The 18057-nt window shown below is 38.3% G+C and overlaps 2 protein-coding genes across 2 annotated transcripts; both read right to left on the bottom strand.

The window, feature by feature from the left end:
• Positions 1–5220: 5220 nt before the first annotated feature.
• Positions 5221–12602, bottom strand: LOC145791350 (disease resistance protein RPS4B-like). Its single transcript, XM_082871706.1, has 4 exons — positions 12561–12602; positions 11739–12454; positions 6107–6152; positions 5221–5892 (listed from the first exon to the last, which is right to left on the bottom strand). The coding sequence occupies exons 1-4, from the start codon at positions 12600–12602 to the stop codon at positions 5221–5223; spliced, it is 1476 nt and encodes a 491-aa protein (XP_082727832.1).
• Positions 11824–15255, bottom strand: LOC145790571 (disease resistance protein RUN1-like). The gene is made up of 3 exons (XM_082868658.1): positions 13115–15255; positions 12561–13008; positions 11824–12454 (listed from the first exon to the last, which is right to left on the bottom strand). The coding sequence occupies exons 1-2, from the start codon at positions 14261–14263 to the stop codon at positions 12724–12726; spliced, it is 1434 nt and encodes a 477-aa protein (XP_082724784.1). The 5' UTR covers positions 14264–15255; the 3' UTR covers positions 11824–12454; positions 12561–12723.
• Between the last annotated feature and the right edge of the window lie 2802 nt (positions 15256–18057).

Here is an 18057-nt window from a genome sequence, read left to right as displayed (position 1 = left end):
GAATTTTTGATGTTAACAATTCTTTCGTCAGCATTGTGTATCTTGTCCTTTCTTCCTTTTAAAATATCTCAAAGAATAAATAAATGTTTTCAATTTTTCCAATTGACTTTTCCATACATTTAAGCTTTTCCTAGACAAGGAAGAGCCCAACACTTTTATAGATAAGGGAAGCCCTCCACAATAATCTACCCACCCTTTTTGAGTCTTCCATGAAACCATCGATGAGATGGTTTTGCCCAAAGGAAGACATTGCCTTTATTAATCATGAGCAAACAATCATGCACACAACGAATCTAGAACGGAGAAGTAAAAGGACAAGATAAAAACAAAATCACAAAGAAACATGAGATTTACATGATTCACCCAAATCATAGGCTACATCCTCAGAGTCACTACGGATTTACCAAGATCAATATGAAAAGAGTTACAAAAGTCTCTAACATTCAATCTCATAAACTCTCTCTCTCTCTACAATAATCTATCTCTCATCCTCACTATTATGTATTTCTCTCTATGATCACAAACTAATGAATAAAAAATATATGCATGGGTGTTTTTATAGGCTAGCCTCAAACCAAATCCTAAATTATTAAGGAAACCAAAACCTAAACCAAGGAAAAACCTCAACCAACAAGGAAATAGTTTAGAGTCAAAATCTAATCCAACACTAATTTCCTTATTTCCTTTACCTAATCTGATTAGGTTTAGTCTTGTTTCAGGCTCTACCAACAAGAAGTTGGACACGTAGAGAGATAGATGGATAGATAAGTAGGACATGGAATGGGGCAAATAAGGATATTATGGTCTTTTAAATTAGTAGTATTATTCTTATAAACAAAACAAAAAAACCAAAATAGAACTTAATTTTTTTAAAAAATTGAACTTCTGACTTGAGCGCCCACAATAATATAGTAACAAGGGAAAATTATACCAAAGGGTCTTATAGATTCCCCTCAAGTATCATTTTGGTCCCTAATGTTTGAATTTGAACATATTTGCCCTCTAAGTTTTGTTTTTGTGTCAAATAAGGACAATTGTGGATGAAAGTTAAGTTTTTGGATGGAAAAAGGTCACATGCATTGCACATGACCATTTTTTAGGGGTGTAAATGGAAATATATACTAGCCTATTGAGTTCATTCACTTTGAGTCACTTATTTGAGTTGTCTCACTCACCATGCTTACCCACCAACCCCATATCACTAGATTCACCACTTCACATGGCAACATACAACCAACACGCGTTCCTCCTTCCATCTCCTTTAAATTTCCATTTCTTTTAGAATGGAATCATCAACGATATAAAGTAGATTGATAGATCGAACAATATCTTTTGCAAATTCGATAAATGTTGGTTGATTGTATATTTCATTATAGTTCTATGATTTAGAGTATCCTTTCCCATTTGATCCCTTTGAATTCCATATTCGAAGTTGCAACCCGATCGATTCATTAAAAATAATTGATTCAATATAGGGTGAGGTCTCTGTTTCAAGTCCACGATGGCCTAGTTGCACCAGGGAAAAGAATAGAAGAAGCACTTGACTCCTTCATGCATGCATCACTTGGCTCGGGGGGATATAGCTCTACTACAACCTCACTTTTCTCTCTCTTCCTTTCCTAGATCAAAGTATCGTCCATCAATTCCTTTTCACTCTTGCTCAAACCATCTTTCCTCTCCTCTCTGCGCAGATCATTCCACAACCCCTTTCTACAAAAATCACCCTACCCACCTCCTTGCGCAGACCACCCCTCTTCAGGCCAATGCATTATGTCGAAATTGGTCATTGGTCTACTTCGTTGAAGAGGCAAATTTCAATGAGAGGATTTGAAGTTGGATTTAGGGTGGTATGAGTGGCGGGGTGGAGAGAGTTTGGTAGTGATGCTTTGATGGTGGTTCAAGGGTGGTGAAAAGGTAAATTTGGGTTGTTAGAGTGACAAGATTTGCTACTAGTTTGGGGTGGATTTTTTGCTAGTTTAAAGTTACCTTGATGAGGTGGTGGCATGGAATAGGAGGTGTTTTGGTGGTGGTTGGTGGCTATGCGTAGGGTGGTAATGTTTAGAGGTGGTGGTTGGTGGTTGTGGATGGTGATGGTAGAAGAAATAAGAAGATGAATTATAGAGAGGAAACGATAAAAAGACTATTTTATCCTTAAAAGATGTTCATGTGCAATGCATGTGACCATTTTTCATCCAAAAATTGAACTTCCATCCATAATTGTCCTTATTTGACACAAGAGCTTGGAGTACAAATGTGTTCAAATTAACCAAAATGAAACTTGAGGAAAACTGTAGGACCTCTGGTGTAATTTAGTGATGATGTATTATGTGACAATTGTTCTGTCATTTGTTTTTCTTCTATTAATTGTGTCTTTGTTTTTCTTTTAGCCAATTATCTGAGGAATTTCTAGGTGCTAATAGGATAGATGCCATGTGATACTTTTTACTGTTGTGATTGGATTTGACAATAGGATCTATTACAATTTACAATTATGCTAGGTGTTTGAGAAATAAGGGACATATACATTTGTAATTGGTGAGAGGTAATATCGCATAATATCCTATTAACATACCAAAATTTCTCCAATTATTTGGACAACTGGTTAGGAATGTCGTTTGCATGTCTTCTAATTTTACAAGTAGTTTAGTAAAATGACCCGCCATTTGAGCATAAAGTTTAGTAAAAATTTCTATAATATTGCAAATTTTACTTATCACCAAATTTGGTGAAAAAAAATCAGCTATCAATATTTGATATCATCAAATTAAAATTTTCATGAAGGATATGATGATTTCTCAATTTGGTGTGAAAAAAATGACTCTCCTTTAATTTGATGGATATTTGATAAAAGGATTGGAGATAATTTTTTGAGCAATGCTACGTTTTAGGAAAAATTTTCAGGAAGATGGTCATGAAGATTGTCCACCTTTAGATTAGTTTTTTTTTTGTGTGTTTTATTGTATATTATGCAATCACATTAACCTCTTAATCATAGAGCACTATAAGACATAACTAAATTTATATTATTTACAAACTAAGATTTTAATATTAAAACATACTTACATTATTCAAGATGTAAATTTTTATTTATATCTATTACAGCATGCATTAAACATTGAATTTTCATGAATAAAATTATTCCTAGATTCAATTTCTAAGCTTTGTACCAAGATTGAAGGTCTCACAGGATCTTACAAAAATTAACTTAAAATCTTAACTTAAAACTTAAAATTAAAGTCTAACTATGAAACTATTTTAAATAACCTAGGGCTACTTTATCATTTTTAAAAACTTAAAAGGGCTTAGCTTCTTTTATTGTTTTTATTGTTTTATTACCTACTATACTAGATTATTTCTAAAAGCTTCTTGAACTATTTCCTTGTATTTCTTTAATGAAACTTAACATTTTCCTAATTTTGTTAGTACGTTTTCATCAAATATAAACTTGACAAAAGAAAATATGAAATATTTGGAGATGTTCTTATGATGTCACTTACATCTTAACTGAATCTAAACAACATTTAAAAAAAATAAAATAAAATAAAATTATATACAAATTCTATGTCCGTAACATTACTTTTTTATTTTTATTTTTATTTTATTTTTATTTTTTTTGTATTATTTCTCTAGTTACTTATCATTACTCATTAGATCGGTGCTTTGATTCTCTCTCCTAGTACTCTGAATGTTTCAATTACAAAAATAAAAAAAATGAACAATAATAATAATAAATAAAATGATCTACAAGTCCATTTGTTAGACCCATTTTATAGAGTGATTTGTCAAGAAAATGATTAGTTAATAATTAGATAATATTTAATTATCAACCAATCATTTCCTTGAGGCATCACTGAATCTAGAAAATAAAAACTAAAATTTCATGTTGTGATACTTTTGTTTCACAATGCATAAAATGGAAAGAAACCCAGTGATGGGGGCACATTTGAAATATAAAGCCGGCATTCAATACTGTGAAATAAAAATAATTAGAGTTTTTTTTTTCTTGGGCCAATTGATAAGATAATAATTACAAATAAAAAAAATACACATATCTACAAATCCAACAACCAATCCAAAGAAATCACACCCCAACAATAGCCACAAAGTAGAGTTTGTTATGGTTGTATTTATAAGGTTTGAAATAAGTTGGAGACTGATTACAAATATTAGGTGAATTACATGCAACTAACAATCATAGTTGAAAGAAAGGTTACAATGCCTCATCATGCATACCGTATATGCCCGTCGTAACAGTTTTACAAAAAATTACAAAATATTGTACATAAAAACAAAATGTCAACTTTTTTTTACCATAAAATGTCATAACTTCACAATATGCAGTCAATAAAACTATCACAAAACAATTAACCGTGTCTGGTTATGTTGATGCGGCTCGTGAATGGATGAAGAAACAAAAATCATAAAATGCAATCTTAAGTAAGGTTCAAAACAAAATCAAAACCACTATAACTTATAAAATCAGATTGAATCAATGAAGGCCCGTGGTTCAATGAAACAAAGTAAAAGATTTGAATAGAAAACCAAAAAGAAACCGATTGAGACTTTATTTTGACAAAGCACCAAACAATTCTTGTGTCTTTATATATGCATGGTTTAGAAAATGATACCCATGGTTCAATGAAAAAATTCTCGTATCCTAAAGTCGTATTTGCCTCTCTTTGTGCAGGTATACTAGTGAACAAATACCGCTCCAAAATACAATTCAAATCTCAAAAATATGTTTGACACATAACACGATAGGATGCCAAGCCTTTCTCAAGTTGCCATAATATCACAGAGAATGGAAGAAAATAAAAATTATACTTTTCACACTTATAATTTGACCTAAATTTGACTTTGATCCCTATTATTTTAATTTAAATAATTTTGTCCCTACACTTTAAATCCAATGTCAATTTGGTCCTTCCAATGTTAAAATTAACAATTTTGTAACAGTGTTAGTCTCCCAAGGTGCACATATTTGGATGAAAGAACCAAATTGCAACTAGATTTAAAATGTAGGGACCGAATTGTTTAAATTGAAACAATAGTAGGCAAATTAAATAAAATTTGAGTCAAACTATAGGAGTGAAAAGCATATATTTGCCCAAGAAAATAATATAGGAACATTATGTAGAAGATGAATAAGAGATTCTGTGAAATTGATGTAAACTGAATGGCATAAGAACTCTATATTTATAGTTCTGGTGTCTCTATATTTTAATTATGAATCAAGAGGGTAGTCACCCGAAATATTATTGATTTACACAGTGCAGTCGTTACAGAGTCACCAAATAAGAAGTCATACCAGCCTTTGGAAGTCCAGCCACCACTTTTTGAGCAGTCTTGATAGATGTCAAAATCATGATGGCAGAGGAAGTACATGCCTGTGATGACTTGATATGCCGACAGATCTTCGTTGACAACATTATGAAAAGAAGGATACAAGTCTCCCTGTTGTGTATTGTTCTCTTCTTGCTCATACACAACTTGAATGCCAAACTCTTTTAGCTTCATATAAGCCCACAAAAACACTGTAACATCCACTTCATCGCCACCTTCCAATTGATTTCCGATCTTCCAATGGCTTAACCATATCATATGTTCATTGTCTTTTGGAAGTCCCACAAAAGTGGGACTATAGATCCACTTAAAACCCTTGGTCTTATTGCTGGTTCTAATAAAAATATTGTCCCAGTACTCATTTCTTCGGTCATCAGATTTTGCATATGTTTGCTCATACACAACACATGCATGCAAGCCTCGGATCTTGAGATTAGGAAGTGAAGGCACATTCAAACAAATTGAGGATCCCGTGCTCTTATTGCTGAACCTGCTTGGAACCTCATTTCCAGGAAGAAAAGTGTTGAATATAATAAATTCATAAAGTCCCTGCGCCACGGAAATCATATCATTAGCATTTAAGAAGAAGAAGAAGCACCTGAAGGGGAACTTTCACTGTTCACTGCGCCACGACCTTTCCCATTGCTTCCAAGTTGAACCAACCCATATTATTGAACATCTCCGCATTAATGTTCTTTATGGGTACTAGCTTGAATAATCCCTAAATCTCAACTACGCTGTCACAAGAAGTTATCGCCAGTACCAGTGATCTCAACAGGTTTGGAAGATTTGTTACCATTTCCAACGAACTGCATTTATGTATATTTAAGTTATTTAAACTCATTGGAAGCTCCGGAAGTGAATGGTGTTGAGGATCAGGGGCACACCAGGGAACTCAAACAAGCAATAACACACAAGATTTAATGTGGTTCGGCAAGTCGCCTACGTCCACGGGCAGCGGGTTCACTATATTGAACAAAATGGTAAGAATTACAACACTCTATAATTCTCTCTCTCTTTGCTCTCTAATTCTCAGCTGTGTTTCAACTCTCCTTAGCTTCTCTATTTATAGAGATTACAAATGCAAGAGGCACCCTTTAAAATGAGCTGGCTGCCAGCCCATTGTTGTGCTTTCGGTGGCTTTACAGATTGAAGCTTCACATGGTTTCTCATGGCCTCATGGCCAACTCACATGGCCTCATGGCTTCCCCACCATGTAGTTGGCTGCCACTTTCCATGGTTTGGCAAGAATCTGTAGCCAATTTTCAACAAGTCTCCACCTTGGCGAGGATTCTCTTATCCAACATAGTGATCGATCAACACTGCCATGCACCCGAAGGTGCTCAGTTCCGAGAGATGTTGACCAAGTCCAAACAATGTTGGAACTTGATCCCAGAAACTACCTTTGTGAGCATATCGGCCGGATTATCTGCAGTACCAATCTTTTGAAGCAGAATATCCCCTTCATTCACAATTTCTCGGATGAAATGGAAACGGACATCAATGTGCTTGGTGCGGGCATGATGAACCTGGTTCTTTGCCAAACAAATGGCACTCTGACTGTCACAAAACACCTCAACGTGCTTCTGAACAATTCCCAAGTCTTCAATCAACCCATGTAGCCAAATAGCTTCTTTAAAGGCTTCCGTCACTGCCATGTACTCTGCCTCTGTAGTAGACAAAGCCACCGTTGACTGAAGCATTGACCTCCAACTTACCGGCCCTTTAGCAAGCGTAAATAAATACCCTGTTGTTGACCGGCGTTTGTCTAAGTCACCAGCATAATCTGAGTCCACATATCCTTCCAAATTCTGCCCGAGTCGGTTATCTCTCTCGAACTTCAATCCCAGATTGACCGTGCCATGTATGTACCTTAGGATCCATTTCACTGCCTGCCAGTGATCTTTTCCTGGATCATGCATATACCTGCTTACCAAACTCATAGCATGCGAGATGCCAGGCCGTGTACAAACCATAGCATACATTAATGCACCAACTGCATTTGCATATGGAACCTGTGCCATATGCTTCCGTTCTTCTTCTGTGCGTGGAGACAACGAAGCACTAAGCTTGAAATGAGGGGCCAATGGTGTACTTACAGCTTTGGTTTTCCCATTGATGCCAAATCTGTCTAACATCTTTTTTCAGATACTGGGTTTGTGTCAGACAAACCGTGCCCTTCTTCCTGTCTCTCTTGATCTCCATGCCAAGAACTTTCTTTGCTTCTCCCAAATCCTTCATTGCAAACTCCCTTGCTAACTGTGCCTTGAGTTTGTCAATCTCCACCTTGCTCGTAGATGCAATCAGCATATCATCTACATATAAGAGCAAATAGATGAAGGAACCGTCGGGAAGCTTACGGAAATATACACAATGATCAAATTGACTTCTTGTGTATTCTGTCTCCATCATGAACCGATCAAATCGCTTGTACCACTGTCTCGGGGATTGCTTCAATCCGTACAATGATTTGTTCAGCTTATAGGCCCAATTCTCTTTTCCAGCAATTTTGAAACCATCTGGCTGGGACATGTATATCTCCTCTTCAAGATCTCCATGTAAGAAGGCAGTTTTGATGTCGAGTTGGGCGAGCTCGAGATCAAACTGTGCAACCAAAGCTAACAAGATGCGAATAGACGTGTGCTTCACAACAGGTGAGAATACCTCATTGTAGTCTATTCCTTCCTTCTGAGCATAGCCTTTAGCTACCAATCTAGTTTTGAATCTGATGTTGTCTCTGCCTGGAATGCCTTCCTTCTTGGTGTAAACCCACTTACACCCAATTGCTTTCTTGCCTTTTGGAAGTTGCACCAACTCCCAAGTCTGGTTCTTGTGAAGTGACCCGATCTCTTCATCCATAGCCTCCTTCCATTTGACACTTTGTACATTATGCACGGCTTCTTTGAAAGTGCACGGAACATTGTCTTCAATGATTGGAAGTGCATAGGCTACCATATCGGTCATCCAACTGGGTTTCTTAGTAACCCTTTTTCTTTTCCTGATTGCAATGGGTTCTGATTGTTGCGGAGCCTCTGGATCTTCATTTTCATCTGAACTCTCTTCAGAGCTATCCTCTGAGACTTCTTCAGGATGGTTGATTGGCTGACTAGTCTTTGCTGGAGTCTCAAACTCCACCTGCACTGACTTCTTCAATGCTTCCTCATTCTGTTGAGGATCTGGTTGCTTCAGTATTGCAGACTCATCAAAGGTAACGTCTCTTTTGATGAGAACTTTCTTTGATTCAGGGCACCACAGTCTGTATCCCTTGACACCGTCACCGAAGCCCAAGAAGATGGCTTTCTTGGCTCTTGGATCCAACTTAGATTCTGTAACATGAAAATATGCTGGACATCCAAAGATACGTAACTGATCATAATCAGTAACTGGGACTCCTGACCATACCTCCATGGGAGTCTTCCCATCTAATGCTGCAGTAGGTAGTCTGTTGACAAGATGACGAGCATAGTTCAATGCCTCACCCCAAAATGCCTTGCTCAATCCAGACTGTGACAGCATACACCGGACTTTCTCCACCAAAGTGCGGTTCATGCGTTCTGCAACTCCATTCTGCTACGGTGTTCCAGGAACTGTGAAATGTCTCACTATCCCTGCATTCTGGCAAACCTCAAAGAAGGGATCTGATGTATATTCTCCACCATTGTCAGATCTAAGCTTCTTGATCCGTCTGCCTGTCTGGGCCTCAATCATCTTCTTCCACGTAAGAAAGATGTCTAAGACTTCATCTTTGTGTTTCATTGTATAAATCCAAACTCTTCTAGAGAAATCATCAATGAACGACACAAAGTAGTGTTTACCTCCCAACGAAGCAGTCTTGGAAGGACCCCATACGTCGGTGTGGATGTAGGCTAGAATCCCTTTGGTACGGTGAATTGCAGTACCAAGCTTGATTCTTGTTTGTTTGCCCAATACACAATGCTCGCAGAACTCAAGCTTCCCTATCTTGGCGCCTTTCAACAGGCCTTGCTTTACCAACCCTTGTAAAGCCTTCTCACCGACATGCCCTAGGCGCATGTGCCAAAGTTTAGAAGTGTCTGATGCATCATCTTCTGAGCTGGAACTGGTGGAGACAGCCGCTTTCCCTGTGACTGTAGAGCCATCTAGGAAATATAAATTTCCCTGTCGAGTACCCTTCATTGCAACCAATGCTCCTCGAACAACTTTAAGGACTCCACCTTCCATGGTTACTCTGTAACCTTTGGAGTCTAAAACTCCCACTGAGATGAGATTCTTGGTTAGATCTGGTACATACCGTACATCTTCAAGAATTCTGATTGTTCCATCATGGATTTTCAGTTTAATTGTTCCAATCCCCTTTGTCTGGCAAGCTTGGTCGTTGCCCATTAGCACAACTCCTCCATCGAACTCTCGTAAGCTCGAGAACCACTGCTTGTTAGGACACATATGGAATGAACATCCGGAATCTATTATCCATTCATCCGACTGGCCATATGATGAAACTGTGAAGGCTCCTCCTTCATCATTATCTCCATCTCGTGCAATATTCACCTTCTCTTCTGTCTTGTCTTTATTTGGACAATCTTTTGCCCAATGTCCCTTCTCGTGACAAGCTGCACACTCGTCTTTTGCAAGACGTCTTTTGTCTGAAGGTTTCCCCCTAGATTTTGAGCGAGACTTTCCTCGCCTTGTATTTCTTCTGTTATTTGTTCTGCCTCTGACTGTTAATGCCTCGGATGTTGAGTCCCTGTTTGCAGACTTATCTTTCCTTCTGAACTCATTGTTCACCAAGGCGTTTGCAACATCAATATACTTGATCTTCTCTTTACCGTACAGTAAAGTAGTAGTGAGATGATCATACGAGTCAGGCAAGGAATTTAACAATAACAGTGCTTTGTCTTCATCACCAACGTGATCATCCAAATTCTTCAAATCCGTAATAATTTTGTTGAAGTTATTTAGGTGTTCGTTCATCGAAATACCTTTAATATAGTCGAAACGAAACAACCTCTTCCTCAAGTAGAGCCGGTTCTCAATGCTCTTTGTCATGAACTTATCTTCCAGCGCCTTCCAAAGCTTCTTCGCAATATCATATTCTGCAAAGGCATACTTCTCTTCTTTTGCAAGGCAAAGTCGGATGGAACTGCAGGCCAGGAGATTCACCCTCTCCCATTCTATCTCGTCCAGGTCATCTGGTTTGTCTCCCAGAGTGAAGTGCAGGTTCATTTGGACAAGCATATCCTTAACTTCGCATCTCCACATGCCGAAGTTGCTGCTTCCATCGAACTTCTCTACCTCGAACTTGGCATGGGACACCGGGGTCCAATGCCTAGAAGTGCTTGTACTGGCTGGATTACTTACGGACTCGGTTGATCAAGATTCTGCCATTTTTTAGAAACTTCAATTCAAAAACTGACCGTACAGATGTGTCCGGAATACTCCAAATAGTTGGGAAGCACTATTGGATCGTCAAAAACGGACTTCGAATGGCTCCGATCTGCCAAAAACACTTTGGACGGGTCAGATCTGCAAAATCTGGTGCGCAGAGATGCACCGGATAATTTCTCCAGTCAACGGCTGGTCAACGGCTCGGTCAACGGTGCGGTCAACGACGCAGGCGGCGCGGTCAACGGCGGCTTGACGGCTGGTCAACGCGGCTTGGTCAGCGGCTCAGGCTGACTGGGCTGACACGTGGCTGACACGTGTCTGACACGTGGCCTGTCAGTCGGACACGAGGCGCTGACGTGACGGGATGACGTGGCACTGACGCGGTGCTGGCGTGGCGCTGACGTGGTGCCACGTGGCTCGTCTTCTACCTGGAGACGCGCGTGTGGCGCGTGGATGCGATTGGAAGCACGCGCCGGTGACTGCACGGCGCGTGTGGGCGCGTGCCGAGACTGTGGCTGACGCGCTTTGTTCAGAGAGCGCATGAGGGCGCGTGTGGAGGCTTCTGGGCTCTGTTTTTACTGTTCTGGACTCCTCTCGGGGAGTTCTTCCTCCTAGTATGGTCAAAAGTGGATTTTGAGCACTTCGAAATCTGGGCACTTTCGGGAAAAATTCAATTTTTCGCAACCCGAGCTCTGATACCAATTGTTGAGGATCAGGGGCACACCAGGGAACTCAAACAAGCAATAACACACAAGATTTAACGTGGTTCGGCAAGTCGCCTACGTCCACGGGCAGCGGGTTCACTATATTGAACAAAATGGTAAGAATTACAACACTCTCTGTAATTCTCTCTCTCTTTGCTCTCTAATTCTCAGCTGTGTTTCAACTCTCCTTAGCTTCTCTATTTATAGAGATTACAAATGCAAGAGGCACCCTTTAAAATGAGCTGGCTGCCAGCTCATTGTTGTGCTTTCGGTGGCTTTACAGATTGAAGCTTCACATGGTTTCTCATGGCCTCATGGCCAACTCACATGGCCTCATGGCTTCCCCACCATGTAGCTGGCTGCCACTTTCCATGGTTTGGCAAGAATCTGTAGCCAATTTTCAACAAATGGAGTTTTGTGCAATGTGCTAGCTCAAGTTTCTGGAGTGCAGTAAGGCCCTTGATACTATCTGGTAGATTACAAATGGGGTTTTTATTTAGATCCAAGTGCTGCAGCAAGGATAGGCCACCAAGATCCTTTGGAATAGCATCATCTGACAGATTGCAATCTTCAAGACTTAAGCTTACTAATGAGCGTGACAAAGAAGCCAATGAAAATCTAATGGATGTAGGACTCTTTCTTGGTGTCAACATCCATGACCGCAACACTGAACCCCATGATTTTTCCTCACCAATGATAGAGAGTGACTGATGTATGGCAGTTTCATCTGCCTCAAACACCTTCAAAGATTCCATCTTGCCCAGCTCTGTAGGCAACTCATTCAGCTTTGAGCAACCAGAGAGAAAGAGTTTTTCAAGGGATTTTAAGTGACCAATATTGTGTGGAAGCTTCATAAGGTTTTTGCCGTTTTCTAGATTTAACAAAACAAGTCTCCCTAATTCTCCAATGGATCCATGAACCTCAATCAAATTTATGCAATCTTTAAAAAACAATCTCTCAAGATTAGGCAGTTCTGAGAAGTCAGGTGTATTGGTGAGGCGATGAGAATGACTGAGATCAAGGATTTTTAATAATCTGAGCAACTAACACCAAAAAATCGAAAATTAGTTTATATGGATAGTCATACCAATCCCCAAGACATTAAAAACAATCAAAAACAAAAACAAAATAATAAAATTATTGTCAAACCTTTGTTCTATTCCAAACTCGTTCCAGGTTGCTATAGCTCATATCAAGTGCAACCAAGCTCTCCAAAGAAAAATCATTGGGTATAGATTTTAAAGGGAACCCATGCCAACAAAGCCATCTTAACTTCTTAGGAAATTCTTCATTGTATCCAGTAAGCCATACATTATAGAGGGAGTATTCTCAGTCCCTGCATTCTTGAAAATGCATCAGTGTGTATATTTACTTCTTTAGATGTTGGAAATGATTCTGTTGAGGAAGAATTCATGGACAGCCAAGAGAAGCTTAGACGACGTCGCTTTGATGATGATGAACTGCCTTTATAAAGTAATGATGAGTTGCCATGAAAATATTCAGAATGATGTCTTTTTGAATTATTTACCCTCCTGGATGGCTCCTCTTCGTTAAACCCGTTCATGTTGAGGATGAGGCCTTCAACTGTTTCTGTCCCCTATTTATAAATAATAATAAAAAAATTCAGGAAAAAAAAAGGCTAGATATGTGTGCACATGGGCAAAAAACATATACAAATAGACATGAAATAGCACAATTCTTACAGTTTTTTCAATTAATACATTGAATGCATCCTTATGATGCCATAGTCTGCTCTTTTTCTCAGGTTCTTCAGTTGATTCTTGTCGTACAATTTCTCGTGCCATATCTTGAAGCAATTGATGCATCATCAGCTTGTTCTTTTGATCAATTATTAACAGGCATCTATCAATGAGGTTGTCAATCCCTACTTCAGTGTAGAAATCACATCCATCTAGCACTGTAATTGTGAAATCTTTGTCTTTTTCCACAAAGAAACAAGCAACATCTAAGAACAAATTTCTGTCATGGTCATCTTGCAAAGAATCAAAACTTATTTTAAGTTTTGTAAGGATTTGGCTATCAGGAATCGCTTTCAATTTCTTTAATGCACTTTCCCATACATCTAAATTTCTTTGAAATAAAGAAGAACCCAAAACTTGAAGGGCTAAAGGCAACCCTCTGCAGTAGCTCACAACTCTTTTTGAGTGCTCCTTGTAACCTTCAATGGGGTGGTTTTGTCGAAAGGTGTGCCAACTGAAGAGCTCAAGTGATTCATTGTCATTTAATTCCTTGACCTTATGCAACTTGTACAGTTTTTGTGCCTTCATCAAGTGCTCACGCCTAGTAGTTGTGATAATTTTACTTCCTGGATAAAACCAATCTTGCATTACGAGCACTGCATTTAATTGGTCCACTTGATCCACATCATCAAGAACAAGCAAAACTCTTTTACAACATAGAGCATCTTTAATCCTAACAATACCTTCATGGACACTACAAATTTTTTTTTGTTTCCCCTTCAAAATATCCTGAAGCAGTCTTCTTTGCAAACAAACCAAGCCATTGTGTTGTTCTGATATTTCTCTAATATTTGCTAGAAAACTACTAGCTTCAAATCTGTCAAAATTCAGATTATAAACTATTTTGGCAATGGTTGTCTTCCCTATTCCACCCATCCCACATATTGTCACAATGCCAACATCTGCTGATCCATCTTGTAACCAAGAATTAATTTCTTCTACACGAGAATCAATTCCAATTTGGTAGGGGGGCAGACTAAAGATTGTTCTATTCAATTTATTTGCAATCTCCTTGATGATTTGCTGAATAAACCTTGCCTTATGCCTATGGCCAACAACAAAAATGAAAGCAACACATAATTGACGGATCATTAGTTCAAATCAAATAAGAATTCAAACATACATGAGACAAATTCAAACAAATTTCACAATCCTTAAATTGGCCATTACCACTTTGAGTGTAAACAAAATGAAATAAATGTTGGTTGCAATTTACATAGTTAATCCTGGCCATTATGCTCAAATGGATGCAATTTACATAGTTAATGCAACATGATATGTATTCAAAAGAAAGAAAATCAACAGAAAATCCAATGACGTTCACCAAAATTCCAACTCCCACTTGAATGATCAACTTTAAGACAAGAAGTTCATAAGTTTCACAATCATAACGCTATTTACATTTTTAAACTTTATCAACCTATCCCTTGACTTTTTTGTTATTCATTGCATTCCCTATGTGTATTTAAACTATTTTTGTTATTATCACACAGCAGCATTCAGTTGGATTTCTCCTAACGGGGATGCACAACCCTAGCAATGTGATATAAGAAACACAGGTAGTTTTATAGAGGAGTTGTACTTGCGTTGAGTATGTGTCAAATATTGGTACTTCTTTAACACACTTAGACACATCCATAAATTAAGCTTACCAAGATACTTTATAGCAAAATCAAAAGAACCCCCACGTTTCATGGAATTGTTTTACACATGTAACAATAGTAAATAACAACAAAATGTAGATGAACAAATACGAAGAGTCTTAAAAATGGAGCGATGAGTGTGCATTTCAACGGTAAAAGCAATGTCTGTGGCAGAAAGTTGTCAACAACAAGCAATATATTTGAAAACACATTCTCATAAATTTATCAATTGCCCGTCATTCTCTAAAGAGCATCTTTATAGCTATAAAGGTGTTAGATAATGTTGGGCTTCAGTCTCTTTATTTTTGACGATTCTGTTGCATTGATGATGTATCATCCTGTTATTGGTTGTGCATCGTCATGCCTGTCCATCATGGAAGGACATGTATAGGGTACAATGCACTTCAAGTGACACCAATATTACCCTTTTCTCTCTTCTACTTTTTCTATATTTAAACTTTTATTTCTTACTTCATATTCTTCACCTTTACTCTTTGCACCTACGGGCTTTTTCACTCTTTCCGTCCACCATTGTCACTCTGCTTCAAGCTGCATACCTCTTGCATCTGTCGTTGTCTATCCGTTAATGTAACTCCTTTAGTTTAGATGTTCCATTTTATAAGTTCTCGATCTCTTCTATTTTATCATTTTTTTTTTGTATTATCTAATTTGTCCATTGTTTCTTCATTCTCCGAAAAATTGGGCATTTATAGTACATGCTGGAGTCAATGACCACTGCTAAATTGTATTAGATTCCCCCTGATGCCAATGTCAGCTTGAACAGTCATGTCGACTTCAAGATTGAGGGTCCTGACTTCATACTGTCCCATTAGTTGCCGTTATAGAGGCCAATGTTAGGCTCCATCATCATCCACTTCTTTGAGAGTGCCTCTGCCATTGGAACTTGAATCCAATGTAGTTGACTCCCAATAGTTATCGAATCATTATGGGTATGGTCAAGCTAAATCGATTGCTTGGTCTTTAGCTCGACCTCCACGAACTTGAGTGTTGCTATTCTAGGCCTGGCAACGGATTGAGTTTGATTCGGATCCAACCTGTCTAATCCAATTTGTTTGCAGAAATCCGGATCCGATAATCCGTGTAACCCGAATCTGCCAGAACCGAATTTAATGGACCGGATTCAGATAAATCAATTCCAGTCCGTTTATGTACCCGAATCCGATATTACATCCCATTTAAGAAGTAGAACAATTGCCCGAGAAAGATCAAAACACTTGTCTCTCTCATGCGATTTCTCCAAAGATCGATTCATCGAATCACCATCAGAGATTTCTTTGGAGATCGACTCATCGAATCACCATTATCATCATCTATGATTTTGTTGCTCATCATTGAATCATCATCATCATTTGCGACGTCTATCATCCGCAATTCTTTGAGTTTGACCATCATCAAATCACCATCTTCGATTGTGACTCGAATTTCGGAGACTTTGAAGCAAGTGCAACTTTCAGAGTTAGACATCAAACATCTGTCTATTTTTCAGAGTCAGTAATTTTCTGTGAATTCCATTGCTTTCCCTAATATTAGGGTGTGTGTTTAACTAGGTTTTAGTTTCAATGAAATGGGTTTGGCTTTATATTGATTGTTCTTGTTAGGTTTTATTTCTTGGCAATCCCGTTTGACAAAACTCCTTTGAGTTGTAATTTTATTCGCATTTTTATTTCAGTGAGGCTATGAGTTGTTAGATGCGAATCCAACCCGAATCAAGCCTTTCAGAGAAGTTTGTGATGCTAATGCATTCCAAGTTGCCTGTCCACTCGAGCGGACATTACCCCGCTCGAGCGGAGAATCCCTGGTTCCAGCAGTTTTGGTCGCCTATAAAAGTACTGAGATGTGTGATTTCACGCTCGAGCGGGTTCTCTAGCGCTCGAGCGGACCTCTATTATATCACGTGCATATTTTGCTGAAGCCGCTCGAGCGGGCTGTTGGGCGCTCGAGCGGAAATCGCGGGACAGATTCTATAAATTCACGTGTTGGGTCAGATTTTAGGATTACTACTCCAGATCTTCTTTTTGGGTACTAGGGTTTATATCTGGGGATACTTTGTGAGTTTTCTTTGATGTTTTATTGAGTATTCAACTCATGGTTTAAAGAGAGTACATCAAAGGTTTTGTTTGCTATACACAAGAGAGAGAGAGTTGTTCTTCGATGGATTCTGAAGAATTCGAGCATGAAGCTTGGGTGGATTCTGGAGTGGCCCATCGTAAAGACAATTCCGAGGTGAAGACGGGGTTGGAAGAGTCACATAGAGGTTGGTTCAATTAGGCGTGGATTCGCTAGGTAATTGAGAGTATACCTGTGTAATTCCTTTAAATCTTCTTAGTGGATTGTTTTGTGGTTGTTGCCCGTGGTTTTTTAATCACAGTTGGAGGTGTCCAATTGCGGTTTTTCCACGTTAAAATCGTTGTGTTGATTTGTCTTGATTGTTTAATTGGGATTGTTATATACTGCTTAAAATTGTTACATAATCACAAATCAATATCTAGAGGATTTCTAGATTTTTCAGTTCTCAAGTGGGTTTGCTATAGTTATGATAAATTTGAAGTGAGTTTTGTTGCTTGTGATTATTGTTGAGTGGGTTTGATCAGTTTTTGTGTGTGTTTGATCAATTTGTTAAGTGGGTTTGTTCAATGTGATTTTTGTTGGAATTTGATTTGTCGATTGCACCATGGCTTTGGGACATTTTAAGGCTCCCAGTAACGAGCTCTGTAACATAATTGGTTTCATATTAGTCTACATTAGCTTTATTTGAGGATTTTTTACGTGAAAAAAGCTAGATGAATTTGGTTTTTTTCTTGTTGTTTTTGTGTTGGATCTTTTTCTAGTTTCAATCATTGTATATAAACCTAAAAAGGCCATGAATTTTCAGGCTGTTTGTTCATGTCAACTAAGTCTATTTTTGTGTTTGTAAGATCTGCATGATTCTGCTTTTGTCTTTAGATTCAGATTGGTTTGATGGGGAAAAAACCCAATTGAGTAACTTGAAATATATGCTTGTTTTCTGTTACAAGCTAGACTTGGTGGAATACTGCTTTGGGCTTATTTATGGTGCTGATGCTAATAAGCATATTTAGAGGTTCTGTAATGGTTTTGTTGATCTCTTTTATGAGTATAGGAGTGATTCTTCTGATTCCATGAGTTTCGTCGCACTTGTTTTTGAAAATAACAGCTCAAGTGGTAGTCAAATGCTTGCCGGTTCTTCGAAACAAAAAAGTTTGG

This window comes from Camellia sinensis, chromosome 5, assembly GCF_055761805.1.
Source record: "Camellia sinensis isolate YWXY chromosome 5, ASM5576180v1, whole genome shotgun sequence".
Taxonomy (NCBI): domain Eukaryota; kingdom Viridiplantae; phylum Streptophyta; class Magnoliopsida; order Ericales; family Theaceae; genus Camellia; species Camellia sinensis.
Note: the sequence above shows the minus strand (reverse complement) of the source record. Positions and strands in the feature narration are given on the sequence as shown.

What these genes read in the sequence shown, in the direction of transcription:
- LOC145791350 (XM_082871706.1), bottom strand. Translation starts at nt 12,602, where the DNA reads ATGAGCTATAGCAACCTGGAACGAGTTTGGAATAGAACAAAG. An exon ending in TGGGGAAGCCATGAGGCCAT is followed by an intron (nt 6,153 to 11,738) that starts GTGAGTTGGCCA and finishes ACATAAATGCAG; the next exon opens with TTCGTTGGAAATGGTAACAA. An exon ending in CAAACCTGTTGAGATCACTG is followed by an intron (nt 5,893 to 6,106) that starts GTACTGGCGATA and finishes TCCGTGGCGCAG; the next exon opens with GGACTTTATGAATTTATTAT.
- LOC145790571 (XM_082868658.1), bottom strand. Translation starts at nt 14,263, where the DNA reads ATGATCCGTCAATTATGTGTTGCTTTCATTTTTGTTGTTGGCCATAGG. An exon ending in ATGTATTAATTGAAAAAACT is followed by an intron (nt 13,009 to 13,114) that starts GTAAGAATTGTG and finishes ATTTATAAATAG; the next exon opens with GGGACAGAAACAGTTGAAGG.